This window comes from Leucopleurus acutus (assembly GCF_964270905.1).
Source record: "Leucopleurus acutus genome assembly, chromosome: 9".
NCBI classification, from domain to species: Eukaryota; Metazoa; Chordata; class Mammalia; order Artiodactyla; family Delphinidae; genus Leucopleurus; species Leucopleurus acutus.
In genome coordinates, this window is record NC_139144.1 from 76,680,400 (window position 1) to 76,705,769 (window position 25,370).

Below are 25,370 nucleotides of genomic sequence, written 5' to 3' on the forward strand. Positions count from 1 at the left end.
CAAAACATGAAAAGTAAAACTTTAAAACAGAAGAAAATACAGGTAGATTTTTAAAATGTTTGGGCAACAAAGAACATCATAAGCAAGAGATAAACAGTAGATAGAAGAAAGTCCAGCACATGTTACAGAGAAAGGATTAATATTTCAAATATTTAAAGGATTAAAAGCCAACAAAAAACAGTCTAGTAGAAAGATAGGCAAATCATAGTAGAAAGTAATTTATAGGGAGAAAAATGGCCTATAAACCTAAAGAGATGCTCAATTTCACTAGTAATCAGAGAAGCACAAAATAAAACAAAAACAATCAACTTTATTGAATCCATAAGATAGGAGAAAACGTTAAGTCAGTTAATGTTAAGTGTCGGTATGGCTGTGGGGTAACACACACTCTCATGCACTGCTGGTAGGTCTGTAAATTAATACGGGCTCCTTGAAGAGCAGTACAGAAGTGATGCAGTCATGTTTTCACCTGGAAACAGATGGCAGAATGATTTGAGGAGATTTGCTTTACAAAGAGACTATTTTTGAAGGTGTGGGCAGAGGAGCTGTTACCACCCCTCAGACCAGAAGGGATGTGGGAGGGAGTAAAGGTTCCAGGAACCCAGAAGGAGTGAATCTTGTAGAGGTTGTCTTGAGAGGAAGCGTTCAGTTGAGGGGCAAAGGTAGCAATCTCACAGGGAGTACAGCCAGGTGAATAAATATCTAGATTTACCCTCCCTCAGATATTCTGCCATTGGATAAGCCCCATCAGTAGTTGAAAGGTCCTTTGATGTATTTTGTATTGATAGACTCAGCTTCCCAGGGTAGGGTGGGGTAGAGGGAGGCTCGTGAGGGGCAAACAGAAATACCTGGCAACATCAATAGTTAATGAAGTAGAAATTGAAAATCTTTGTGCCCTACAACTAGCTATTCCACTGCTAAATGTAGTTAAAGAAACTTTGTCATATTTACACAGGGACACATGTACAAGTATGTACAGTACAGTACTGTTGAGAAGAATAAGTTAGATATAACTCAAAATTTTATCAGTAGGGGAACAAGTAGAAAATGTGGGATGGACATATGATGGAATACTATAGAGCAGTTTAAAGGAATTAATTACATCTTTACTTTTTAACGTGGATGCATCTGAAATGCTGATGGAAAAAGCAAATTGCAGAATGAGGCAACACAGGCATAACCCTGTATTATTTGGGAATGCCTTTGGCACCATTAACAGAAAATCCACACAGTGGTTTAATAAAAGATGGGTTTCTTTTTCTCACATCCAGAGCTGGTGCACCTGCTCCAGGATCTATACAAGGAGGGTTCTTGCACCTTTCTTAGTGTGGGGCTCCATCTTATGGCTTTCAGGTGTTTGGTAATAGCCCCATATCTGTGCTTAAAATGGAATCATTTAATGTTATTTATCAATTCAGTTAGCCCAGATTTTACCATGTCTTTATTATTCGTTTTCAAGTAGACATAAAGGGTAAATATTTTAAAAATCAAGCGAAGTTAATAAATAAAAAGCTGAGAAAATGTGTACCTCTCAGGTGGATAGACTGGAGCCCTCATGGTGTATAAAACATTTCAGGGAGAAGAGGTCCTCTCTGTGGCTTGAGGAGTGAAAGTGTATTAGGGTGTCATTATCAAGCTGACTGTCTGACCGGGATTGAATTACACACTCCTCACACCACCACCAGTCCTCACCTATGGAACAATAAGGATGCAGACTCTAGCTCTCACCATCATCACAAGAGGGTTCAATAAACTTGGTTTTATAGACAAATGGTTTCTGCTTTTGAGTACAGTACCACCTGTTAAAAAGGCAGAGGGGAAATAGAGGGAGTCTTCTCAGATAATTTATTATCTGCTTGGCCTATTAACTGTTGTCTTGTGGATTGTGAATATATCTGTGTTAGCTTAGATGATTTAAGTATTTTTAATTCTATGTCACTAAATGATAGAAAATATTTCTCTCGAACAAAAATATGGTCCTGGCAATTATAAAAATCTGATTTTTGGTACAAGTCGGTGTAATAAATGCTTTATGATCAATTATAACAGTAGAAATTATACTGGCTACCGTTTATTAATGTATGCTATAAACGCACACATTGGAGAAAACTCTATATTGCCTCAGTTCACTTAATCTTTACAACAACCTTATAGGTTTAATTAAATATATTTATTAAAATATAGGTTTTTAAAAATTAGCTGAATGACTGGCACAGTAAATGCCAAATTAAAGCAATGATTTTAAGTCTGATTATTACTGTTATTCTTGTTATAGATGAGAATAAATGCTGAATTAATGCAGTATTTTTAGTCTGATTATTACTGTTACATGCATGTTATAGCCAGAGACTTGGAGACCTTTGGTAGTGTTCTAAAAGTTGCATGGCTAGTAAGAGGCAGAGCTGAAACTGGAACTCATGTCTGTTTGGCCACAAGTCTGCCTTAGTTATAAAACTCTACAACCACTTGTATGTTACTCCATTTAACACTCCAACAACAACCCTAGTTCAGGATGATCTTTATTTTTCAGATTAGGAAACTTAAGTTCTGGAGAAGATAATTATTAATAATGATCATATATTTCATGACTTATGCAAGGCTCTGCTGGTCAGTGACAAAATTGGGTTCCCTGGAAAGTGAATGCTGAGGTGAAGATTAGCATACACGACATTCATGAGGAAGGGCTCTGGAGAGCAACACCTGTGCAAGGGAAGGGAAAGCAGCAGCACTGGACAAAGGGAGAAGATGGGCTGTGATACACTCTTAATGAAAGCCTTGGCCAGCCTCACCGGGAGCTCTGAAAGGGGGACGGTCCTTCAGAGTTATCTTGGTTTGGGATGAGGGCCTTTGAAATTGGGGCCTTTAAACCCCTATGTTGATTAGTCATTCCTGGGAGTAGGACATACTTTTGGGAATACATCTTTCTTTAGCAGAGAAAACTCCTGAAGAGGGCTTTCTGCTAGCTACATTCCCAGCAGCTGTGGGAATAAGTTCTTTACTCCTAAAGGGAGATCTGGGAGCCACATAACAGCATATACTTCAGGAAACAAAATCCACAATTTTTCTTTCATTCTATGATGCTATTCCTATTTTATCTAGAAACTGAAGAACTTTGCGTAATAACTCTAATCTTTCGTTTCTACATTTTAAGTCCAATTTTCATTCGCCACAGAGTTAATGTAATATTGCCACTATTTTAGTTCTACCACTAACTACAGTTAATTGTTATATTACCACTAACTGGATAGTTAATAATATTACTACTGAAGATTCTAGGTGTCTTATTTTAATACCTTACACTGAGGGCAGGGGAAATTGTACATATGCAACTCCAAAAATTGGTTTAGCACTAATGTACCTTGAATCCACAATGAATAGAAACTTACTTTAAATCTAGTCTAAATCTCTCCTAAAAGATTTCACACGCTGGGACTTCACCGATTTTCCCTCTGTAGCTGTTTTTTTGTAGGAAGGCATTGATTGAGGTTGAGCCCTTCTCCCATAAGGAAAGATAAGTCTATCACACCATATTCTCAACTGTGGAAATTCAAAACAAAACAAAACGCTCAACCACACCCTTTCCTATGAAACAGTTTTACAAAGTGGGTTTGTAAAACATCCATAAAACAACAGTAACCTCAATGTCTCTCTTAATAATAGCAAACATATTTAGGTTTTCTGATCTCATATAAAATATGTAATGTATGGGTGTATTGTTTTACACATACTAAGCAATCAGTAATTATTTAATGAATTGAAATGTAATTACTAGTAATTTTCCCCAAGATATTATAAAATATTGGCAACAACCAAATGTTAAGATCAATTCTCATATCAGATCTCTGGATGTGAGCTCAAAAAGCAAAACCACTTATGAGGGGTTCACTTTGTCTAGGAAGCATTGATTCTCTTACATAAAGCCCCTAAGATTTAGTTCTAATTTCAGAACTCCAAATTGGACCTATTAACAAGGAGGCATTGTTCTGATTCATTTAGTCTTTAGAATTTATTATACAGATGAGGAAACCAAGACTCGGACAAGGTACAAGATAATGTGACAGGGCTCGGAACCTGGGCTACCTTCTGCTTTATCTGTCAACAGAAAAGTGAAGATTAGGGGTTGAGAGGGAAGAGGGAGCACGTCACAGCAGACATGGACTTCAAAAGGAAAGAAAATACAGATTAAAGTGTTAGAACGATTCCAGGAAGGAAGAAAATTCATGGAAACAATTATGAAAGATCAGTTGGGAAGAGAAACGTGAATAATACTGCAGAGTATACTGCAGAATACTACTACAGAGATAAGTCCAGAGATGGTGACACTTCTGAAAATGTCATTTTATTTACTCTCTCTCCAAGATTGTTATGCAACATAAAAATTTGTTCATTTTGTTTAGAATATTGATAAGATAATCTGAATTTACAGGTAGAGGAATATAATAGAACGTTGCTCAAATAGTTTTGAATTAGTTCCTCTAATAACGAACAAATGTGTCACGTACGTCCAGTATAACGTTTTTATTGGCACTTTAAAGTCTTTGCAGAGTCCTAAGGGCTCAGAACAAATGAAAAAACATTTATTCAAGAAAACCTACTAAAACTCAGAACACTGAGCCACTGATCCAATCTCTCCCTTACCACCTGCCTCCCGGCAACCCCAAGTCATTTCAGTTTAGCAAAAGCTCCAAAAGCTCTGGGTGGATGTGGCCAAGAAGATGGGGCTCCCTCTCCCCTCAGCTCCCCAATAAGAGTTACCATATCTCATCTGAAGGGCAATCCTCCAGCTTTTCTAATGCCCTCCAACTCCAAGCTTGAGCAGCTAAATTCTGATGAGTGTGGCTGAGAGGTTGAGGGCTCTCTCCTTCCGTCGAGCCTCACAGGATGAGAACTCTACCCCAGGAATGTCAGGCCAGAACACTAAGGCCGCGATCTGCCTTTCGCCAGCTCACTTATAGGGCAGAACTGTAAGAAGCAAACGCAGAAGACCGGAGGCTACTGCCCCACCCAGCACTCAGAGGAGTGGCTCAGAGATTTTGTCCAGGGGGGAGAAGCAGTCCATAAGAAAGAGAGTTTCAGAGTTCTCCGCAAAGGAACTGACTTCATTTGAAAGAGAATGTGGAGAAAATCAAGCCTAAGGGCACTCCTGAAGACAACAGCTCCTCTAAGGTGAACTAGGCCAGCTAGTTCACCAGAGAGAACCAGGGCAAGAGACAGCTGAGAAGGACCCTTCCCTGATCAGAATAAGCCTCAAAAGCTGGCCTCAAAAATTACCCCTGTCCAAATTTAATTCTGTGAGACTGCTGAGCAATTCATGCCCCAGGGCATGTCAAAACAGTAGAGCAATCAACCAGTAATTAGTGGAGCCTAAGGGTTGGGTATAATACCAAATGAGGCAGACAGCCTATTGGAGAGATTAGAAAGAGACTGTCAAAAAGAGCACTGCTAAAAGCACTGTTATCCCAGTTGTAGATCAACTGCATCTGTTCTAAGTACAGTACTAAGTCAAGCAAGATTTAACTACTATATTGCCTGCTAAATTAGGCCTGCCTTTTTATTAACCTCACTTTTAAAATCTGAATGTTATTATTTTGATTTTGAAAAAAGAAGCCCCACAAAGAAATCGTGCATTACTTCTTTAGATTGGTATGAGAAATTATACGCCAAATGCCATTCACTTTCATACCATCCTCAAGAATGTTACACATAGTACATGTCATATGTTCCCAAAAGTACATTACATAAAAAATTCTAATGTGCTTTAGGTTTTCCACACTACTCTCTGAATTTTCTGCTTTTTAAAATTTACATTTAAAATATTTTCCCTAGGTTTTAATCCATAATTCAAAAATTTTACATTTTATCTTTATACTTTGCATTCTCTAAACTACTCTCAAGTTAATAATTTCCTTATAATGATATATAACTAAAAAAACTAAATAAGAAATTCCTTATTACATAATAATGGAAGGGAAAAATAAGAACTAAAAGAAAGCTCCTAATTTATGAACACTTTACAAATAGTGTAAGATTCACTGTGACAAATGAACACACTTTTATAAATGTCAAAGAATATTAAATAAAACTTTTATTTATTTTAAATGTTATTTATTAGAGTCATAGGATAGGATCAAACTTAAGAATCACTTATAATTTACTGCTTGATCAAAGTTAACATAAAAATATAACAAATTATATTGTCAACTCAAACTGACAAACCACTTTCTAAAGAAAAACATTCTGCAGTAAGCTATCATAATTTTTCCTATGGAGTGTTGGCTAAGAATGTAGTTAATACTGTGCCACAAACAGTTAAAAGCAACATTTTTAGGTAATGTGAATAAGATATACATAATTACTCAAAACAAATATTAGGGTTATTTTCTCTGAAAAGTTAGCTTGCAAATGAAAAGAAGAAACCCAAATCCGCATACGGTGATAGCCGTCCTCTTCAAAAGTCTACTATTCCATGTAGATACTTCTTCTGTTAACGGTATACGAGTTGGATCATCTTCTCGTTCATTTTGCAACTAATGTTTAGTATGGGAAAAATGAAAAAGTTAATGTGCAGTACAGTGAAAATAAAAATATCTTTGATTTTAAAAAATATCAAAATATCCATGTTAATTACTTGATTTAGATGTAGCCTAAATGCAAGATTCCCATGGAAGATTTAAGTAAAGATTCAAAATCTTAAAAGACAGTCTTTCTTTCAACCAGGATCCCACTGTAGTAGACTATTAGTTTTACATTAAAAATAAATGCTTCTATAGATTATTACATTTTAAAAACATGTTTTTATGTCAGGAGATAAAGTTCGTTTAATGTTAAAGTTTCTATTTCTACCTATAAGGAACGACAGTCTTTTTTCCCTTTGTATTAAATATCAACTGATTTCTTACAAAAAAAGTGAACCTTATTAAAAAAGGTATTGTTATGGCATACCTACAGTACATGAAATTCAACAGAAACTAGAAGATTCGATGCTAACACTAGAAGTATAATCCTTTATTTAAATATATTCGCAGGAACAAATGTTAACAAAAATTTCAGTGGTTCTTTTTGCACGTCTCAACAATGAAAGTACATGACCCAGTCAGTTTCTAAATTCCTATACATAGAACTTTCTTGCTAAAGAAGGCCTCTCAACTCGTGTGTGTGTGTGTGTGTGTGTGTGTGTGTGTGTGTGTGTGTGTGTGTGAGAGAGAGAGAGAGAGAGAGAGAGAGAGAGAGAGAGAGAGAGAGAGGGGAGGGGGGAGGGAGAGGGAGGAGATAGTTGCTGGGGAGAGGCAGAAGAGGGAGAATGAGCAGAAACCAAAAGATCCTTGAAAGATAAAAAGAATCAGGCACATTTACAGAGTGATATTTACTAGAAACATCCTGTGCTGGAGTGGTGACATACGTTCAACATTAGCAAAAATAACTACTTCTTAAATCTACAGTGTAAATATTTAATTAAAAAACCCTGTAAAATTAATTTCAAATTTATAGTAGAAGATGGACTTCAATGCCAATCTCATTAATACTGTATTCTTGGTCTAACTTCCAAATGGCTTCATTCAGCAACAGATTCCTTTTTGACACTGATGCTCCATTTACTGGATCCTGAGACAGTCATTCCTTTTATTAACCAATTACTTAGAATGACCCTTTCTGACAGGAGCCTGTCAGTGTGTTGGTTTGAAAGAGAATGATGTGGTGTTAGAGTCTGGCCTTGACCTCTCCCACCCTCTCTCTTTGTTACCTCCATATACTTATCTATGATAGCTCATATGTTTCTTTTAAAAAATCCCTTCTGTTATTATTGGTAAACTCTAAAATATCATAAGCTTAACAGGCATGATAGCATACTCCCAAATCTGGAAGCCTCATAGTTCTCTAAATAAAATCTTACTTGGTGATTACTTGTTTAAGCCTAATCCAAAGAAAACCCAATGCACAGGCTTGCTGCAAAATTAAGACGTTCCTGCCCAAAGAACTATATCTGCTGTTATTATGAACCAATGAATATGTTTTCAAGGCCAGTCCTTACACAGAAATGTATAGATTCAAGGTAGAAAAGACCAAAGAAAAACAACCTTCCATTTAGCTAAAGAAAGCTGAAAATTTTCTCTATAGGTACTCTTTATTAAAATAAATATTATGGTACCTGATTGAATTGTTCATGTTTTCAAGTCAAAGTTACACTCTGAAAGCAGTGTTTCTTAATTTCATCCCTTTAAGAAAAATCTGGGTGCTCTCTCTAATTTCATCTTAATCCTCCACCCCACCTCCCCAGATGTTTTTAGTTCATCTTGGAGAAAACAAATAATTACCAATCCTGAGACAAAGATGTCTTAGGGAATTTCTTACACTAAACATTAAAGGTTGATGCTTTGCAGGAAGTATCTTTACACAAATCCTTCCAAATTTCTCTTGCATCCCCATGAAAAACACCATGCTAATAAGTAAAATCAATACCATTTCCCTTCAATTCTTCTAGATGATAGATATAGTGAAGATGAATGGTGCTATAATTTTCGTGTTGTCAGCAAGTTCAGAAAGTATAAAATCATAGTTTTGCATGAGAAAGTTCATTTGGGGAGTGCTGTGTATTAAAGGAACACAAAGTGGAAGTAGAGAGAATAATTAGGAAACTAATGTGTAGCACAGCTGCCTGACATACAGGAGGCACTCTTAGGTTTGTTGAATGAATAAATGTCAGAGATAATACAACTTCTAAGATGCCTTTCTCTGGAAAGGAGTTATCATCTACAAAAAATGTGAAATATATTGCTCATTTCCCCTATTTTAAATGTCTTTATCCCCCTATAATTTTGTAGAATTTGCTTCACAATTTTCTGCTCATTTTTAAAAAAGACTCCTTTTGACTGAACATGTTAATAGCTAGAATGACAAATTGCCTGGAACATGTATAAAGTTTATTTTGAGGAAAATAACTTTTTTGATAAAATACTAATGAAAATATTAAATGACATGGGTTGATGCTATAAAAATCTAACGCATAATCTAATGTTCACATCAGATATTTCACAAAAACTTTATCGATATCAAATATATTTATTAGACGTGGAGACTCAGAAATGAGTTCTTTAGTCAAGTGAAAGTGTTGCCCTTTATTATCTACCTTCAGTTCTCTATTTTAGCAGCTTAGGTTTTGTTATAGCCAGTTTTCTTAAAGGGGGAAAAAATCACCTGTCCTTAAACCAAAATACATACTTCTATATGAGTATAGGAACAAGAACCAAAAACCCATACTCTTTTAAAAAGTTAAATTATAAAAGATACCATAAAAAGTCTAGAAGGGGCTTCCCTGGTGGTGCAGTGGTTAAGAATCCACCTGCCAATGCAGGGGACACAGGTTCGAGCCCTGGTCTGGGGAAGATCCCACATGACGCAGAGCAACTAAATCCATGTGCCACAACTATTGAAGCCCACGCACCTAGAGCCCGTGCTCCGCAACAAGACAAGCCACCACAATGAGACGCCCGTGCACCAGAACGAAGAGGAGCCCCCGCTTGTCGCAACTAAAGAAAGCCTGTGTGCCCCAACGAAGACCCAATGCAGCCAAAAAAAAAGTCTAGAAAATAGAAGGAATATTTTATCCACAACTCTACCTCATTAACAGAGCTAATAACATTTCATCTTTGGTAGTTTTTTTATATTCACATTTATATATGTAAATAAAAATTAGAAATAGAACTTCTTTAACAAGTTGATATATTCTTTTCATTATATTTTTCAACTGGCTGCATATCATTATAAGAAACGGTTATACCAAAATTTATTAAATCATTCTCGTATAGGACATTTACGTACATATAATTTTGGAATCATTAAACTAGTACTATTAAAGATACAAATATTTTTATGGTCCTTGCCACATCTTGCCAAACTGTTTTTGAAAGTGGTTTAGACATCAGTCTCACATGAAAATACTATGTTTGATGAACTATAACCAGTAATGTGTAGGGTAATACATTCCCTGCTAATTTATAGGATGAAAATGATATATCACTGTTCTTTCAGTATGCATTTCATTAATGACCAACAAAGTTTGTTTCCTATGTATATTTCTTCCTTTGAAAACTGTCCTTTCTCCACCTGTCTAGTGGAAGCTTAAGTTGCTCGTCAGAACTGCTTCATTGTCTAACATATTATGCTGTAAATAATCTTCCCCCTTTTTAATTTTAAATATTTAAATACCTTCTGAATTAAGTCTTTTAGTTTGCAGACCTCTTCACTCAAGTCTTCAACATTACTAACCAGTTCTTCACAAACTGAAGTAAAATTCCGGGGAGAAGCCCATTCTAGTACTATCTGTTAATATTTTCAAAAGTTACATTTTAAAGAATGGAAAGCAACTTTTCACAACTTTATATCCACAAAAAGTATACAACATTATCAAATATTAAATTAAATTACATAACTGAAAAGCATTTTTTTATTCAGGATAAATCCTGACACCAAAAGAACTCAGTATTTTTATATAAATAGTCAAATCAGTTTCCTGAATGCATTTATTAAATATATATATATATCACCATGGAGACTAATATTAGTAATAAAAATATTTATGGTGAATAAAGTCATGAAGGTTTGAAGAAAGACATGATTCCCATATTAGTGTTATATAAAAATCATAGGAAAACAAGTGCATTAAATATTTTTCACTATATGCAAATAGCTAAAACCAAATCACATGAAAAACTTTACAAAACAAGTTGGCTTTTACAGGTCACTTACACTTTCTCTATTTAAAATTTCCTTCATTAAAAAATCCTTATATTGAAATGGTTTTTAATAACACTCAACACACTGTTTTGTTTCAACTTTCACTTGGGTCTCCTGTCACTTTATATTTTAAACAATTAAATTCCCTTTAAGAACAAATGGTAAGTTCAATACACAGATCTGTTTAACTTTTGGTCTGACTCATTTTCCTTTTCTTGAGGGCTAGAACACAAAGTTTTTCAATTAATTAGTATAAAAAAAGTAATATTAAATAAATTGACTTATTTAGATCTTAGGTGATTTTACAGAGGACACAGTTTTACCAGATCATTACAGTTTATTGAGTTATCATTAACTTATCTGGAATGTTCTCCAGCATTCATACTTTACTTCATTTAATAACTTGTAGAATACCTTCTGAGAATTTACAGGCAACTCAGTAATAATGTTCTGTACAGCTGTTATTAAATGGCCACACTGTTTGTTTAATTTCAGAAGAAAGTTGAGGAACTCATCACCACTAAAGAGAGGAAATAAAAAGGAATCACTAATATGAACAATTTACTCCATTTTACTTGGCTAGTTATTCAATGTCTAGTCATAACATTTATTAGATTCTTTAAAAAAATATTTGTAGAATAGTTACTTTGTATTAGCAACTGAAACAGACTTTGAGCATACAAAGAAAACCAAGCATCCAATCTTGAGGATCTCAAAGTTCAGGATGAGAAGCAGACATAAAATTATAACATTGTTATTCACAGGGACATATGAAGAAGGAACATAAAAGTGCCAATATTTGAATGTCTATTATGTGAAGGCACTGCACTAGTTATTTTACATTTATTATTTTTAAAATTCTTCCCAACATCTCCTGTAAGGTAGATGTTATTAACAGTAGTTTATAGTTGAGACATCTAAAACTCAGACATAATGAATCTAGTATAATGGGAATAGGGATTTAGTTATGCTTCATAGAGTTCATACTTGAACTGAGTCTGGAGCTTAAAAATAAGTTTGTCAGGTGGGTAAGGAAGAAAAGAGATTCTGGACGGAGAGAATAGCAGGTGCTAAAGAACAGGGGTAGTAGGTCTCCAAGGTATAACTAAAGCACAATTATGGGAAAGTCGTAAGAAAGGAGGCTGTACAGGATCACTTGTTTAAGGAACTTTCGTGACATGCTAAGGAATGGAATATTATCTTTTGGATAATGTACAGTTACTAAAGAATTTTAAACAGGAAAGTAGAAAATCAGAATTTCGTACGAGAAAGTTTATTTGGGGAGTGGTGTGGATTAAAGGAAAACAAAAAGTGGAAATAGAATAATTAGGAGACTAGTTTAAGAAATGTTTAGGAGAATAAACTGAAGAAGTTGGTGATGGATTGCATGTAAAAGAAAAGGGAAGGTCTAGGGTTATTCTAAGTTCTTTGGTTGCAGTGGAAGATGGCACTACCAAGCAGGGAAGTGAATTTGGGGGCGGGTGGTGGAGAAAAAGTGGGGTGAAGAGAAAGCAATATAGCATAATAATTAAGAACACAGTCTCTAGTGTCAGGAAGACCTGAGTCTGAATTCAGCTTCCACAGCTTTATGATCTTGGGCAAACCTAATCTTCAGCCAAATATTTCCGTATCTGTAGAACTGAGGTAAAAGGAGTGTCAGGAGGACTGAAGGAGATAACATGTGAAAAGCACCTAGCATTCTGTCTAGTATATATATAGCATTTAAACAAACTTAATAATGATGATGATGGCAATGATATGAGACATGTAGGTGGCAAGTAGAAATGTCAGTCTTGTAGGTACTTATCCTGGGGTCCACAGCCTCTTGAGGCTACACAGAATTCGGGGAGTTGATGAACTTACATGGGGAAAAATTACATGTTTATTTTCACTAACCTCTAACAGAATTTCAGTCTTTCCTGCAATTATGAATATAGGCACAAACCACAGAAGTATCAGAAATGTCTATAATTTTGGTCACCAGTAGAAATCAAAACAATGGTCATGGAGAGGACCACAAAGAAAAAAGATACATATTGTGAAGAGGGGAGAGTTGATAGGGGTAGAAGAAAAAAGCTATCAAAGGAAAAGTAGCCTGAGAAAAAGAAAATCAGGAGTTAAGGTCTGTTATGAAAGGTATTGAAGGGAATAGATTCAAGATGGAGGAAAAAAGTCAAGCATGTTAAATAATTAGGATTAGTCCAATGATTCAGACAATGAAGAGATACTGATGACTAGATTAGTTTCAAAGACAGAAGCCAATTTATTGTGAAAGCTACAAAGAAACTAACACAGCCAAATAGAAAAGGGGACCAAGGATAAGAATAGGTAACTCAGAGGAAAAGAAAAAAGAAAATTTTAAATGGATAATAAACATGGGATTAAAATAAGACGTTATATTCTAGTGGAATGACAAAAATTAGGTAGATCATTAGTATCAAGAGTTGACAAATTTGTGAGATGACCTTTCTGGAGAGTTATTTAGCAGTATCTATTATAATAAAAATCCACACGAAAACTAATACAATGGGACTAAAAGCTACTTCTGAGTCAAAATGAAATTCTTATAGGTAGAAGTTTTGACTGTACACTGTACAAAGTTTCTTTCATGCTGTTTCTAGGAGGAAAGGTTATAAAAAGCAAGCAAGGACAACCTCTAATGAAACTTAATAGCAAACTTTTCTCTAAGACACGACTTTTATATAGTATTTTAATTTAAAAGAAATCTTTTTTCTTAGTTATTAGATTGAAAAATAAACAGTTTATACAAAATAAAGACTTTAAACTTTACAAATATAATATATATAATCAAGTCACCAACTATGAAAAGTATCTGATGACTGCTTTATAAAAGCAAATTGAAATAAAAAAATTTAGATAAGCTCTTGTTCTATCTAGCAAAAGTGGTATTTATAAAAACATTTCCAAATAAATATAATTCTTCTTTATTAATTTTCTTTCTGCTTTTTGCTCAAGAAAGAACAGAACTTGAACATATTTTTCTGTCGAAACAACAGCAGTCATTACTTGTATTAATTTTTCTGTTTCCATGTAGTGTTTATATAAGGTATACTTAAAAAATTATATTTTAGTGCTCTTTACTCAAATTTTATTATCAATGAAAAAATAAGTACTTGAATAAGTAATTCATTAATGCCCTATATATTTTTTATGTAATGATTCTTAAGGAAATTAATATCCATTGAGAACTGTCATTCAAAATGATAGCAGGTATATTATTCTAGATAGTCAAAGCACACATATATATGTGGAATATAAACTTATAAGCTCTTATTCTCAAGGAAGACTAAGTTAACAACTCAGTTCAAATAAGCAAATACTATTATTAACAAAATTACATAATCTTAATGGATGAAAGGAAAATATATACCTTTCTTGTGATGTATAATTTTCAGGGCCACTGAATATGGATAGGCAAATTATAAAAAACACAACTCAAAAATGTGCCTTTCATCATACACTGTGTGACTGGCTGCCCAGCCCCCACCCCACAGCTGTACAACCTACATACCTTTACATGGCAGCCCTGATAATTTTGTACTTATTTAAGGATTTCAAAATAAGCAGATATGGCATACGTATGGTAGACTATATTATTTGATCAAATTGTCATGTCTTTTCTACTGAGCCAAATACTACCAGGCCTCTTTCTGCCAGAGGATTACAAGAGGCTTGGCCATATGACTTGCTTTGGCAAATAAAATATGACTGGAAGTGACTATGTAACTTTTGAACAGTTCGAGGTGGGGCTATTTCTCCAGACTGTTTTCAGAATAATGAGGAGGAGATTCACTGCAGCTGATCCATGATATAGGCGATCAAGAAATAAACTTTGTTTCTGTAAGTTATTTAGATTCAGAAGTTATTTGTTACTGCAGCACAACAAAGTGTAAGTTGACTGAAACAACAGGCCATATTTTAAAAATGTGAAGTTAAGTATTAGGATAAAATTTATACTTTAAATAAAGGTACTCCAAACAGAAGTACTATGTGCTCACTGTAGACTATCTGGAAAAATCTAAAATTACCAATACTTTTATCACCCAAAGATAATGACTGGTAATATTTTCTTATAGAATATTTTCTTATAGTACACATTTTCTTCTAGTATTTTTCATATGAATATATACAACTGGCATTATACCTCACACTCCATTTTATATTGCCTTTTACATTATTATGAGTATTTTTCCATGACATTAAATCTCAAAATAATTTAAACAACAGAATAAAATAATTATACTGATGTAATATAATCCAACCATTCACCTTAAATATTTAGAGTTTCCAAGTTTATATTAGATGAATATTTATAATAGATGTGAACAATGTATTTTTTGTGTGAAAATTTGCATCTATACAAATTTTTTTTGGAGGAGAAATCATTTCCTAAGTAGACATAATTTTGAGATGCTTTTGATACATTTAAGTAAGTATCAAAAAGGCTCAGAAAAAAGGTCTGGGCAGAAACTGCTGAAAATGTCAAGACATGGGTGAAACTTAATATTTGTGTTCAAAATATCTCAAAGTAGTAATGAAATGGTTATTAGTATTTTTAGATTGCATTCTCTAATTCTGAAAACATACTAAGGCCAACTGTAGAAAAAAGTAAATGTACTGTGCATGTGTGTTCCTGTAACAGACTATTTTATAAAACTGAACACATAGAAGAAAAGTATCTTAAAATAAATCAGTAGCTAAATTGTTGAAGTCACATTACCAGAAGATTATAATCAATCAGTTCAACTTTTCCTGCTGTTAGTTTTCTTATGACTTAATGACTAATTTCTTCCTTAAAGAATGACTTTGAACAAATGGGAAGTAAAACCTTTTCCATAACAGCATGTAAACAAAGTCTGTGATTTAATAACAAGGTCAAATTCCTGAAATATATGTCCGCCAGTTTTATTTTTTAAAAAATTCAGCAGTTTTAATAAGTGAACTATTCAGGATTCTGTACATTCTTTAAGTCTATTAAATCTCAACAATGAAAATTCATAGAGGTAACTCTGACATCATACAAATAAGTTATATTAAAAAATTTAATTTGCAATTCAGTCATGTAGAACTCAGAATATTCCTTCATAGAAGCAATAAATTAGAAAGTAAAGAAAATGAACAAAGAGATTCAAAGTTTGCTGATTTAAGTCCTCACAACTGAAATCCTTTACAATGTACTTAAATATTTAAGAGATGCAATGTTATTTTGAAACAATGATGAGGCATTATTTTGAATATAGATCATCTTGTTAAAAGGAGATACAGTTAGAGAAAGGGAAATAATTTTGCAATAACATTTTTAAAGAAATCTGGATCATCTAAATTATCCCCTAGAAGACTTATCTAAATTTTAAAATGGTGTGGAAACTTATTATTCCTATGTTTAATTAATGTTTCTCATAGTTGCAATGTTAGTGTTAGGCAGGCTACACTATACTACTGCACTTGTAAGTATTATATTTTATAGACTTGGATGAACTTCAAGGAAATTGGGCTGACTGAATAAAGCCAATCAAAAATGGATACATACTGTATGATTGCATTTATGTAACATTCATGAAATAACATCATTTTAAAGATGGATAACAAATTATCGATTGCTAGTTTTAGGGACGGGGAGGGGTGGTGGGAGCTATGAAGGGGTAGTATGTGGTAGCATTGTGGTGATGGTATGTTAAGTATATTGATTGTGGCAGTGGTTATGAGAAGCTACACACATGACAAAATTGCATAGAGCTATACAGACACGCACACACACACACACAAATGAGCACGTGTATAACTAATGAAATACAAACCAGAAAAATGTCAGTTTCTGGTTTTGATATTGTACTACAGTTATGCAAGATAACTGGGTATGCTGGGTGACACTGGGTGAAGGGTACATAGAACCTTTCTGTACGTCTCTGCAATTTCTTGTGAATCTAAAATTATTTCAAATAAAAAGTTAAAAAAATCATTTACTGTTCCACAATATGTTTAAAAAATCAAATACCATTATTTTCAAAATAAATTTTAGATTACTAATATTGCTACTAATCAGTGTTTGACAAGTTTATAATATTGAAATGAACTTTATATATTGATAACATAATTTCATAAAGAATAAGGCTGAAAATAGAGCTGAGTATATGAGAAATGCTTTCTTATTGCCCTAAGCAAAAATATTACCCTCTGAATCTTCAATCTGACATTTATATGATTTAAAGAGAGTAAGAGCTACACTATGAAAAGCATGGGATCTTTTAATTAACTCATTTAACAAAATGCAATGGAGAAATACAACAAAAATATTTCTTGTAAGTTAAGAAGATGCATTAGTTTTGCTTCTTGGTAAAAACTGACTTTATAAAGTAATTTCTACTTCAGAACACAATATATCGCAAAATGAACTATCCATATCCCTGCCAAAATGATGGTATTAAGTAAAATAACTTGGACATTATCAAAATTCAATTAAAAAAGAAAGTTGGTTCTAAACAGTATTAATGTAAACCAGTAGGTTAATTTTACCTGATTTCCAACTTTGCCACTTCAGGTAATTCTCCAAATTTTATCTCTTCTACCTCTAGTTCTTTAAGAGCAGCCATAATTTTCTGCTGATCTCTACTGGTAATTCCATTCTAAGTAGAAATGATTTTAAAGTACAATAAGGTAGTCATACTTGAACAATATACAAAATTACTGAAGAAGTTTTCTACTTGATTAATTAACATCTTGAAAAAAATAGATACATATTGGAATAAAACCATACTGAAAAATATACAAGTTTGCTTGTAACTGGACTGACTAGGTTACATCACTAAAATATTTAGATATATAGTGACTATAGTCAATTTTTTGCATTATATAACAACTGTGATGGATTCTAAAAACAAATTACTAGATTTTAATATATAATGTTTCCAGAAAACCAGAGTAAAACAATTTTTCCTTCAAAATATTATTTAAAATGTTATCACTGATTAAGTGAGAATTAAGTCTTCTTTTTCTCTATGTTCTACCTTTAGAATTAACTAAATTTTCTATCCTGGATTTAGCTAAGTAGTAGTATGGTTTGATTTTCAGTGATGGTAAAGATTTCAAGTTTCCAATGTGCTCATACAGGAAGATCATTCCTTTTTATGTATCCTACTTATTAAAGTATCTCTGATATTTCCCACAGCTATTTTCAAATTGTTAATACTACTCATTAGCAAAATAATAAGTCTTGGTCAGTTTGAGAACCTAGCAAAAGGCAGTATTTGAAGAACACGTTTATACCCACATGTACAAAAAACCACATCTTATTTCTAAGTAACCTGTTTTATACTGTTTTACAGATCTATTTCATGTTTAGAAATAAACCACCAGTTTTAGTTGAGATGTCATAACTAATCTGAATGAAAAAAAACAACTCTAAGTCTTTATTCTTTTTTTTTAACATCTTTATTGGAGTATAATTGCTTTACAATGGTGTGTTAGTTTCTGCTTTATAACAAAGTGAATCAGTTGTACATATACATATGTCCCCATATCTCTTCCCTCTTGGGTCTCCCTCCCTCCCACCCTCCCTATACCAACCCTCTAGGTGGTCACAAAGCACTGAGCTGATCTCCTTGTGCTATGTGGCTGCTTCCCACTAGCTATCTATTTTACATCTGGTAGTGTATGTATGTCCATGCCACTCTCTCACTTTGTCCCAGCTTACCCTTCCCCCTCCCCATGTCCTCAAGTCCATTCTCTAGTAGGTCTGTGTCTTTATTCCCATCCTGCCCCTAGGTTCTTCATAACCATTTTTTTTTTTAGATTCCATATATATGTGTTAGCATACGGTATTTGTTTTTCTCTTTCTGACTTACTTCACTCTGTATGACAGACTCTAGGTCCATCCACCTCACCACAAATAACTCAATTTCATTTCTTTTTATGGCTGAGTAATATTCCATTGTATATATGTGCCACATCTTCTTTATCCATTCATCTGTCGATGCACACTTAGGTTGCTTCCATCTCCTGGCTATTGTAGATAGAGCTGCAATGAACATTTTGGTACATGACTCTTTCTGAATTATGGTTTTCTCAGGGTATATGCCCAGTAGTGGGATTGTTGGGTCGTATGGTAGTTCTATTTGTAGTTTTTTAAGGAACCTCCATACTGTTCTCCATAGTGGCTATATCAATTTACATTCCCACCAACAGTGCAAGAGGGTTCCCTTTTCTCCACACCCTCCCCAGCATTTATTGTTTATAGATTTTTTGATGATGGCCACTCTGACTGGTGTGAGCTGATATGTCATTGTAGTTTTGATTTGCATTTCTCTAATGATTAGTGATGCTGAGCATTCTTTCATGTGTTTGTTGCCACTCTGTATATCTTCCTTGGAGAAATGTCTATTTAGGTCTTCTGCCCATTTTTGGATTGGTTTGTTTGTTTTTTTCATATTGAGCTGCATGAGCTGCTTGTAAATTTTGGAGATTAATCCTTGGTCAGCTGCTTCATTTGCAAATATTTTCTCCCATTCTGAGGGTTGTCTTTTCATCTTGTTTACGGTTTCCTTTGCTGTGCAAAAGCTTTTAAGTAAGTCTTTAAATATTCCTAAGGCAACTTAATATTGGAATGGAAGGTTTTAGATATGGTTATCCATAATCATATCTAATGAGGAACCTAGCAAAAGATCACTCACAGTCTATAGCTGTAGGATTTTTTAAATAGAAAATAAAAGGATTCAAACTATTAAAAATATGAAAGATAATGTCTGGAGTTTTTGAAATTGATACTAACCTTTGTAAACTCATCTTTCGTCATGGTCAAAAGATGTCTTAAAGTTATATCCCTTTCCTGTAGAAAAGAAAAAAATGCCACCTTTCTATATAAATGAAATAGTAGAAGGGGAAGTAGGCAACTGTACATATAAGTTAGTCAGTTACATGCTACCCGCCTAAAAACTTTCAACTACTGGGTAGATAGTAATGAGTATAATAATATGTATAATTACTAAAAAAAATATAAACATAACTAGTTTCCCAGATTCAGAAGAAAGTATTACAACTTATATTTGCTTACATAAAAAGAAAACAGCTCTATAAAATTTGACAGAAATTGTTTTATGAATTTTTAAAATTTATAATTGTATAATATTAATAAAATTTGGTTTTACTGAATATTTCTCAAATAGGAAGTTTCACGATTGTACAATGAAACCCAATTCTAAACTGCCTAAATGAATGTGCATATTCTTAAGGAGAGCCTGTCTTAAATAGTGCTTTACTGCTGCAGTATCAGCTAAATGGCTGATAACTGTCATCTGCTCAAATCCCATAATGCATGCCTAAAATACCTACAACAGTGCTTCACATATGATCTAATTTAATATTTATGACAATCCTACACTAGGTATTACCATCCTTATGAAAAAAAAGGAGATTTAAGTAACATATTTCAGTTAATAATCATTAGAGCAAGAATCTGATACCTGGTTTGTTTGGTTTAAAATCATGCTTCTAATACTCTATACACAAAGATCAGCAACTGCAAAAACAGACTAAGGGCTTAGATGTACAAGGAGTTCTGTGATGCTTTGGGCAGTGGGTAAAAGCCAGATTCTAATTTATGTAAATTTCTATAATAATAAATTTTCACAATGCTTGTAATTTTAAAATGGGATGTATCAATACTACAAGTTATGGAGAAAAGTACATCTGTCACCCCTTCATAAGCATGCTTATGAATTAATATTTAATGTTATGTTAACCAACAAATAAACATGCATACATAACTCACCATAGCTTAAACAAAATCTTACCTTCAGTAAATCTGTCATATGTTCAAGTCCAAGACCATGTAAAAATATTTCCAGATCTCCAAATGCTGTATATGAACTATACATATTTATAGCAATGTCAATTTCAGAACAGACTATCAGTGCACAAATAATAAATATATATTTATGATGCAGAGAGAGAATGAGAATAAGAATGAGTAAGCATGAGTCTATGTAGAATATACAGGCATATGTCATTTTACTGTGCTTTGCTTTATTGCTTTATCTGCAGACATTGTTTTTTACAAATTGAAGGTTTGTGACAACCCTATGTCAACTAAGTCTACTGGTATCATTTCTCCAACGGTATCTGCTCACTTTGTGTATCTGTGTCACACTTCGGTAATTCTTGAAATATTTCAAACTTTTTCATTATTATATTTGTTATGGTGATTCTTGATGTTGCTATTACAACTTGCTGAAGGCTCAGGTGATGGTTACCATTTTTTAGCAATAAAGTATTTTTTAATTAATATATGTACATTGTTTTTGTAGACAGAATGCTATCGCACACTTAATAGACTACAGTATGGTGTAAACATAACTTTTAAATTTGCGTAACTCACTTTATTGTGATATTTGCTTTATTGTGGTGGTCTGGAACTGAACCCCAATATCTCTGAGGTATGCATATATTTGCAAATTTACCCACTAGACCTATGTTATACAAAGGAATAAGAAAGGTTTCCTGAGTGAAGATTTAAGTAAACAGAGAAAATGGTGATAGTAAAATGAAGCTCATTTTTCCTAAGAAGGAAAATATTTGCCAATATTTATACAACTGACCCCTGAACAACACAGTTTGAACTGTGCAGACCCACTTACACATGGAGTTTTTTCAATAGTAAATACTATAGTACTACACAATCGTGGTTAGTTGAATCCACAGATGTGGAACTGCAGAGATGGAGGAACCCTGGATACAGATTTTCCAAGGGCAGGGTCAGCGCCCCTAACCCCCGGAACTGTTCAAGGGTCAGCTGTATTCCTTGTGAGCGGTCTGTACGTGAAAATCTCTTTAATTGTAGGAAGTAAAAATTTACTATTTTAAATGTAGGTAAGTAGAGGATAATGCTGTGGCCATGTACTGAACAACTGTGTTCAGGGGAAAAAACGTATTTTTATTTTTAGCTTATAAAATCAGAAATCTGCTATAAAGAATTAGAGAGCAAGATGCAATCTAGTTTGAACACTAACAAAAATATAATCTTAGAACCTTTTAGAAAAAAACTGTATTGTTGATATTTTATTTAAAGTAAAAAATTATTCTCATTACTGTTAGTACATGTGTATCAAATTTTTCTAAAATTCTGGAGAACAAAGCACTTAAAATTCAGACATTTCTAAGTAATATTTTTAAATGCTTGTAAAAGTTTAAAATATATATTTTAAATAAGTCATCACATTTACTATAAGTAATAAAAAACATGCACAATTTTTACTCATTTATAGGTATTGTGTTGAACAGAAACATGCTATGTTACCTAAATATGTGATCTTTATCAGAATCTGTTCTCAATAGTTTACAAATAGTCTCTTCTTTAGTTAGCTGTTGAAGCTTTCCTCCCCAAGGATTTAAAGTCAAGGAAAGAAAGTTGAAGATCTGAAAAAAGTTTCAGTAAAAATTAAAGCAAGATAGTAATTAATATAATATTTTCAACAAGATATAAAACAAAACTAAAAATTCCATTTTGGTAAGTGAATCAGAAAGACTAAGTATTTTAAATACATTTTTTTTTTCTTTTGCGGTATGCAGGCCTCTCACTGTTGTGGCCTCTCCCGTTGCGGGGCACAGGCTCCGGACGCGCAGGCTCAGCGGCCATGGCTCACGGGCCCAGCCGCTCCACGGTATTTGGGATCTTCCCAGACCGGGGCACGAACCTGTGTCCCCTGCATCGGCAGGCGGACTCTCAACCACTGCGGCACCAGGGAAGCCCTAAATACATTTTTAAATAGAGAGAGAGTAAGAAGCACGACTAAGGTACACAAATCTCAACTGTACACCTTAAAGAGATGTGAAATTTCTTAGTTTTCAAACTTCTTAGTTCTAACTTTTTAGCAAGCCAAGTTTAAGTCATATAATCAGCCAAGATACAAAATCAAATCTCACTTCAAGAAACACTTTATGACTCAAAATAATCTTTGATGTTCATAAATTTCTTAGTATGTCAAATTCACTGTCATCTACCCTAAATTTAATGATGCAGTATGTTAATTAAAAGTTTTCAAATTTCCAAAGCTTAGTAGAAAAACTGTTAATTTCTTTTTAAAGTTTCACAGGGCTTCAGTGATTAGCATTTACAATAGAATAATTTTGGAAATGTAGATCTGAGTTATAAAATGATAGGCATGTTTATAGGCTGCTTAAAAATAGAGGAAGTGGGGCTTCCCTGGTGGCGCAGTGGTTGAGAGTCCACCTGCCGATGCAGGGGACACGAGTTTGTGCCCCGGTCCGGGAGGATCCCACATGCCGCGGAGCGGCTGGGCCCATGAGCCATGGCCGCTGAGCCTACGCGTCCAGAGCCTGTGCTCCGCAGCGGGAGAGGCTACACAGTGAGAGGCCCGCGTACCGCAAAAAATAATAATAATAAAAAAATAGAGGAAGTTATTTTACATGCAACAAAACTGGCATGGTCTGAGTATTATATGATGGAACCTTTGGAATGTTACAAGTTTTCAAATTCAGAAACTCAGTTTTAGAAGATCTTGAACTATATAACTTAGATTTACAGTTGTACTATATTTGATCCTTGCTTAGAAATTACACACCTTTGGCTGAAGGCTTTAATATTCAGACCAAAAGTTTACATCAATAATTTAATGTATGGCAAATATTTATTACTGACTTTAAGATCTGAATGATTGTAAATCATATACCCAAGCATGTCATCAATTTATTACATACCTTGTCAAATGTACAGAGGTAAATGTAGCTTAAAGGATTTAATTTTTAAATTGTTTAATATGTATTAATTAAAATTTTAAAACAATAGTTTAATTACATGTGCAAATTTTGAAATTTTACTGTCAATACACTAATTAATTTTTGAAAATCTGAACCAGTTGGAAATGTTTAAATAAACATTTAAAGTCTATTAAAATTTTATTTCTAGGGCTAGATAAGACTTTATTATCCCTTTATATAGTTTTTAAATTACCACATTATAAATTCCTCTTATTTAGTGAAAGATAAATACTCTAGTAATATAAAGTTTTCATTACCTGGCTGGAAGAAAATTAGACATTGAAACATTTAATAATTATTTTAGTAGTGAGTTCTAACAAAACAAAAGTTTTACAAACAATAATATAGGCTAAGAAAAATTAGTTTAATAACAGGATACCTCTAGATGTTTATTTCTTTTTGCAATCTCACTTGGTGTCTTTCCATCTTTGGTTTGTATCATTTTATTAGCTCCAAGTTCAAGCAACTTCAAAACTACATTTTTATGACCCTGATGTGCTGCCCATGTTAAAGCCTGTAAGTAGGGGGAAAAAAAGAAGACTGTTTAAAGAGAGGGAGTGTATATGACACAGAGGGGAAAACTTTTCAACAGTATTTATGGCACAATAAAAAAGTGAACATGGTTAATTAATGGAATGATGCAATCTCATCATTTCACAATAAAATGTAAACCTATTTCCAAAGTTGTAATTGCAAAGCAGACTGCCAGTGTTCACTGATTTTGTAAGACCAAATAATGTTTTACACAGACAAGTGATGTTATAGAATAAAACGATTTATCTGCCAATCACAGAACTGTTTTCTATAAAAAAGAATTCCATTTGTATTCCAGAATCCAGGCTTTGTAGTGTGTTACAATTTCTTGTGTCAAGGGTGAGGACCAAGAGAAACAGATAATTTCTTTTTTCCCATTTAAGCTGTTGCTTTTCTTCACTGAACAGCAATTACATCCCAGCCCTTCTATAATTTTTACTTCTTAAAAAACCTCCCTTGTGGACTACTGATAATAAGATATTAACATCCTAGAGATAAAAAGGAACACTGTACAATCGGATCTCACAGTATAGCCATTCTCATCCCGGGTATTAACTTCTGCTCCATGAGCAACAAGGAGAGCAACAACCTGAGGGTGACCATTCCGTGCAGCATACATGATGGGAGTCATAAGTCTCCTACAGAGGAGGAAAAAAAGAAACTGTGTCAATGCTGCCCTTAACAGTTCTTCAAAGCCATGAAATTTACCATACACAATACCATCAGTGTTGTTTTGAAAGTAAAGAAACATGAAAGTTTTTCAGAAATCAGGGGATCTGAAAATCCAATTTTCCAGCAAATAAATAAATATAAGGGAGATTACACTCTTAAAAGTATTGAATGCTTACACAGCACCCTCTAGTGAAGAAATGTGGGTTTTTTTTTAATTCTTGAATTTTTATTTTTTTATACAGCAGATTCTTATTAGTCATCTATTTTATACACATCAGTGTATACATGTCAATCCCAATCGCCCAATTCATTCCACCACCACCACCAAACCCCCCGCCACTTTCCCCTCTTAGTGTCCATACGTTTGTTCTCTACATCTGTGTCTCAATTTCTGCTCTGCAAACTGGTTCATCTGTACCATTTTTCTAGGTTCCACATATATGCGTTAATATATGGTATTTGTTTTTCTCTTTCTGACTTACTTCACTCTGTATGACAGTCACTAGATCCATCCGTGTCTCAACAAATGACCCAATTTCATTCCTTTTTATGGCTCAGTAATATTCCATTGTATATATGTACTACCTCTTCTTTATCCATTCGTCTGTTGATGGGCATTTAGGCTGCTTCCATGACCTGGCTAT

The 25,370-nt window shown here is 33.7% G+C and overlaps 1 protein-coding gene across 2 annotated transcripts in view; it reads right to left on the bottom strand.

The window, feature by feature from the left end:
• Positions 1-6,374: 6,374 nt before the first annotated feature.
• Positions 6,375-25,370, bottom strand: part of ASZ1 (ankyrin repeat, SAM and basic leucine zipper domain containing 1) — a gene marked incomplete at both ends in the record, with an annotated part of 80,218 nt that continues 61,222 nt past the window's right edge. The window contains 9 exons of one of the 2 annotated variants that reach the window (XM_082846964.1): positions 6,375-6,527; positions 10,204-10,290; positions 11,146-11,251; positions 17,266-17,375; positions 19,517-19,573; positions 20,538-20,613; positions 22,040-22,158; positions 23,900-24,034; positions 24,581-24,692. In XM_082846964.1, the coding sequence (XP_082703090.1) occupies positions 6,375-6,527; positions 10,204-10,290; positions 11,146-11,251; positions 17,266-17,375; positions 19,517-19,573; positions 20,538-20,613; positions 22,040-22,158; positions 23,900-24,034; positions 24,581-24,692 (955 nt within the window). Of the gene's footprint in view, positions 6,528-10,203; positions 10,318-11,145; positions 11,252-17,265; positions 17,376-19,516; positions 19,574-20,537; positions 20,614-22,039; positions 22,159-23,899; positions 24,035-24,580; positions 24,693-25,370 lie in introns of both variants that reach the window. The other variant, XM_082846963.1, reaches the window with a different exon arrangement.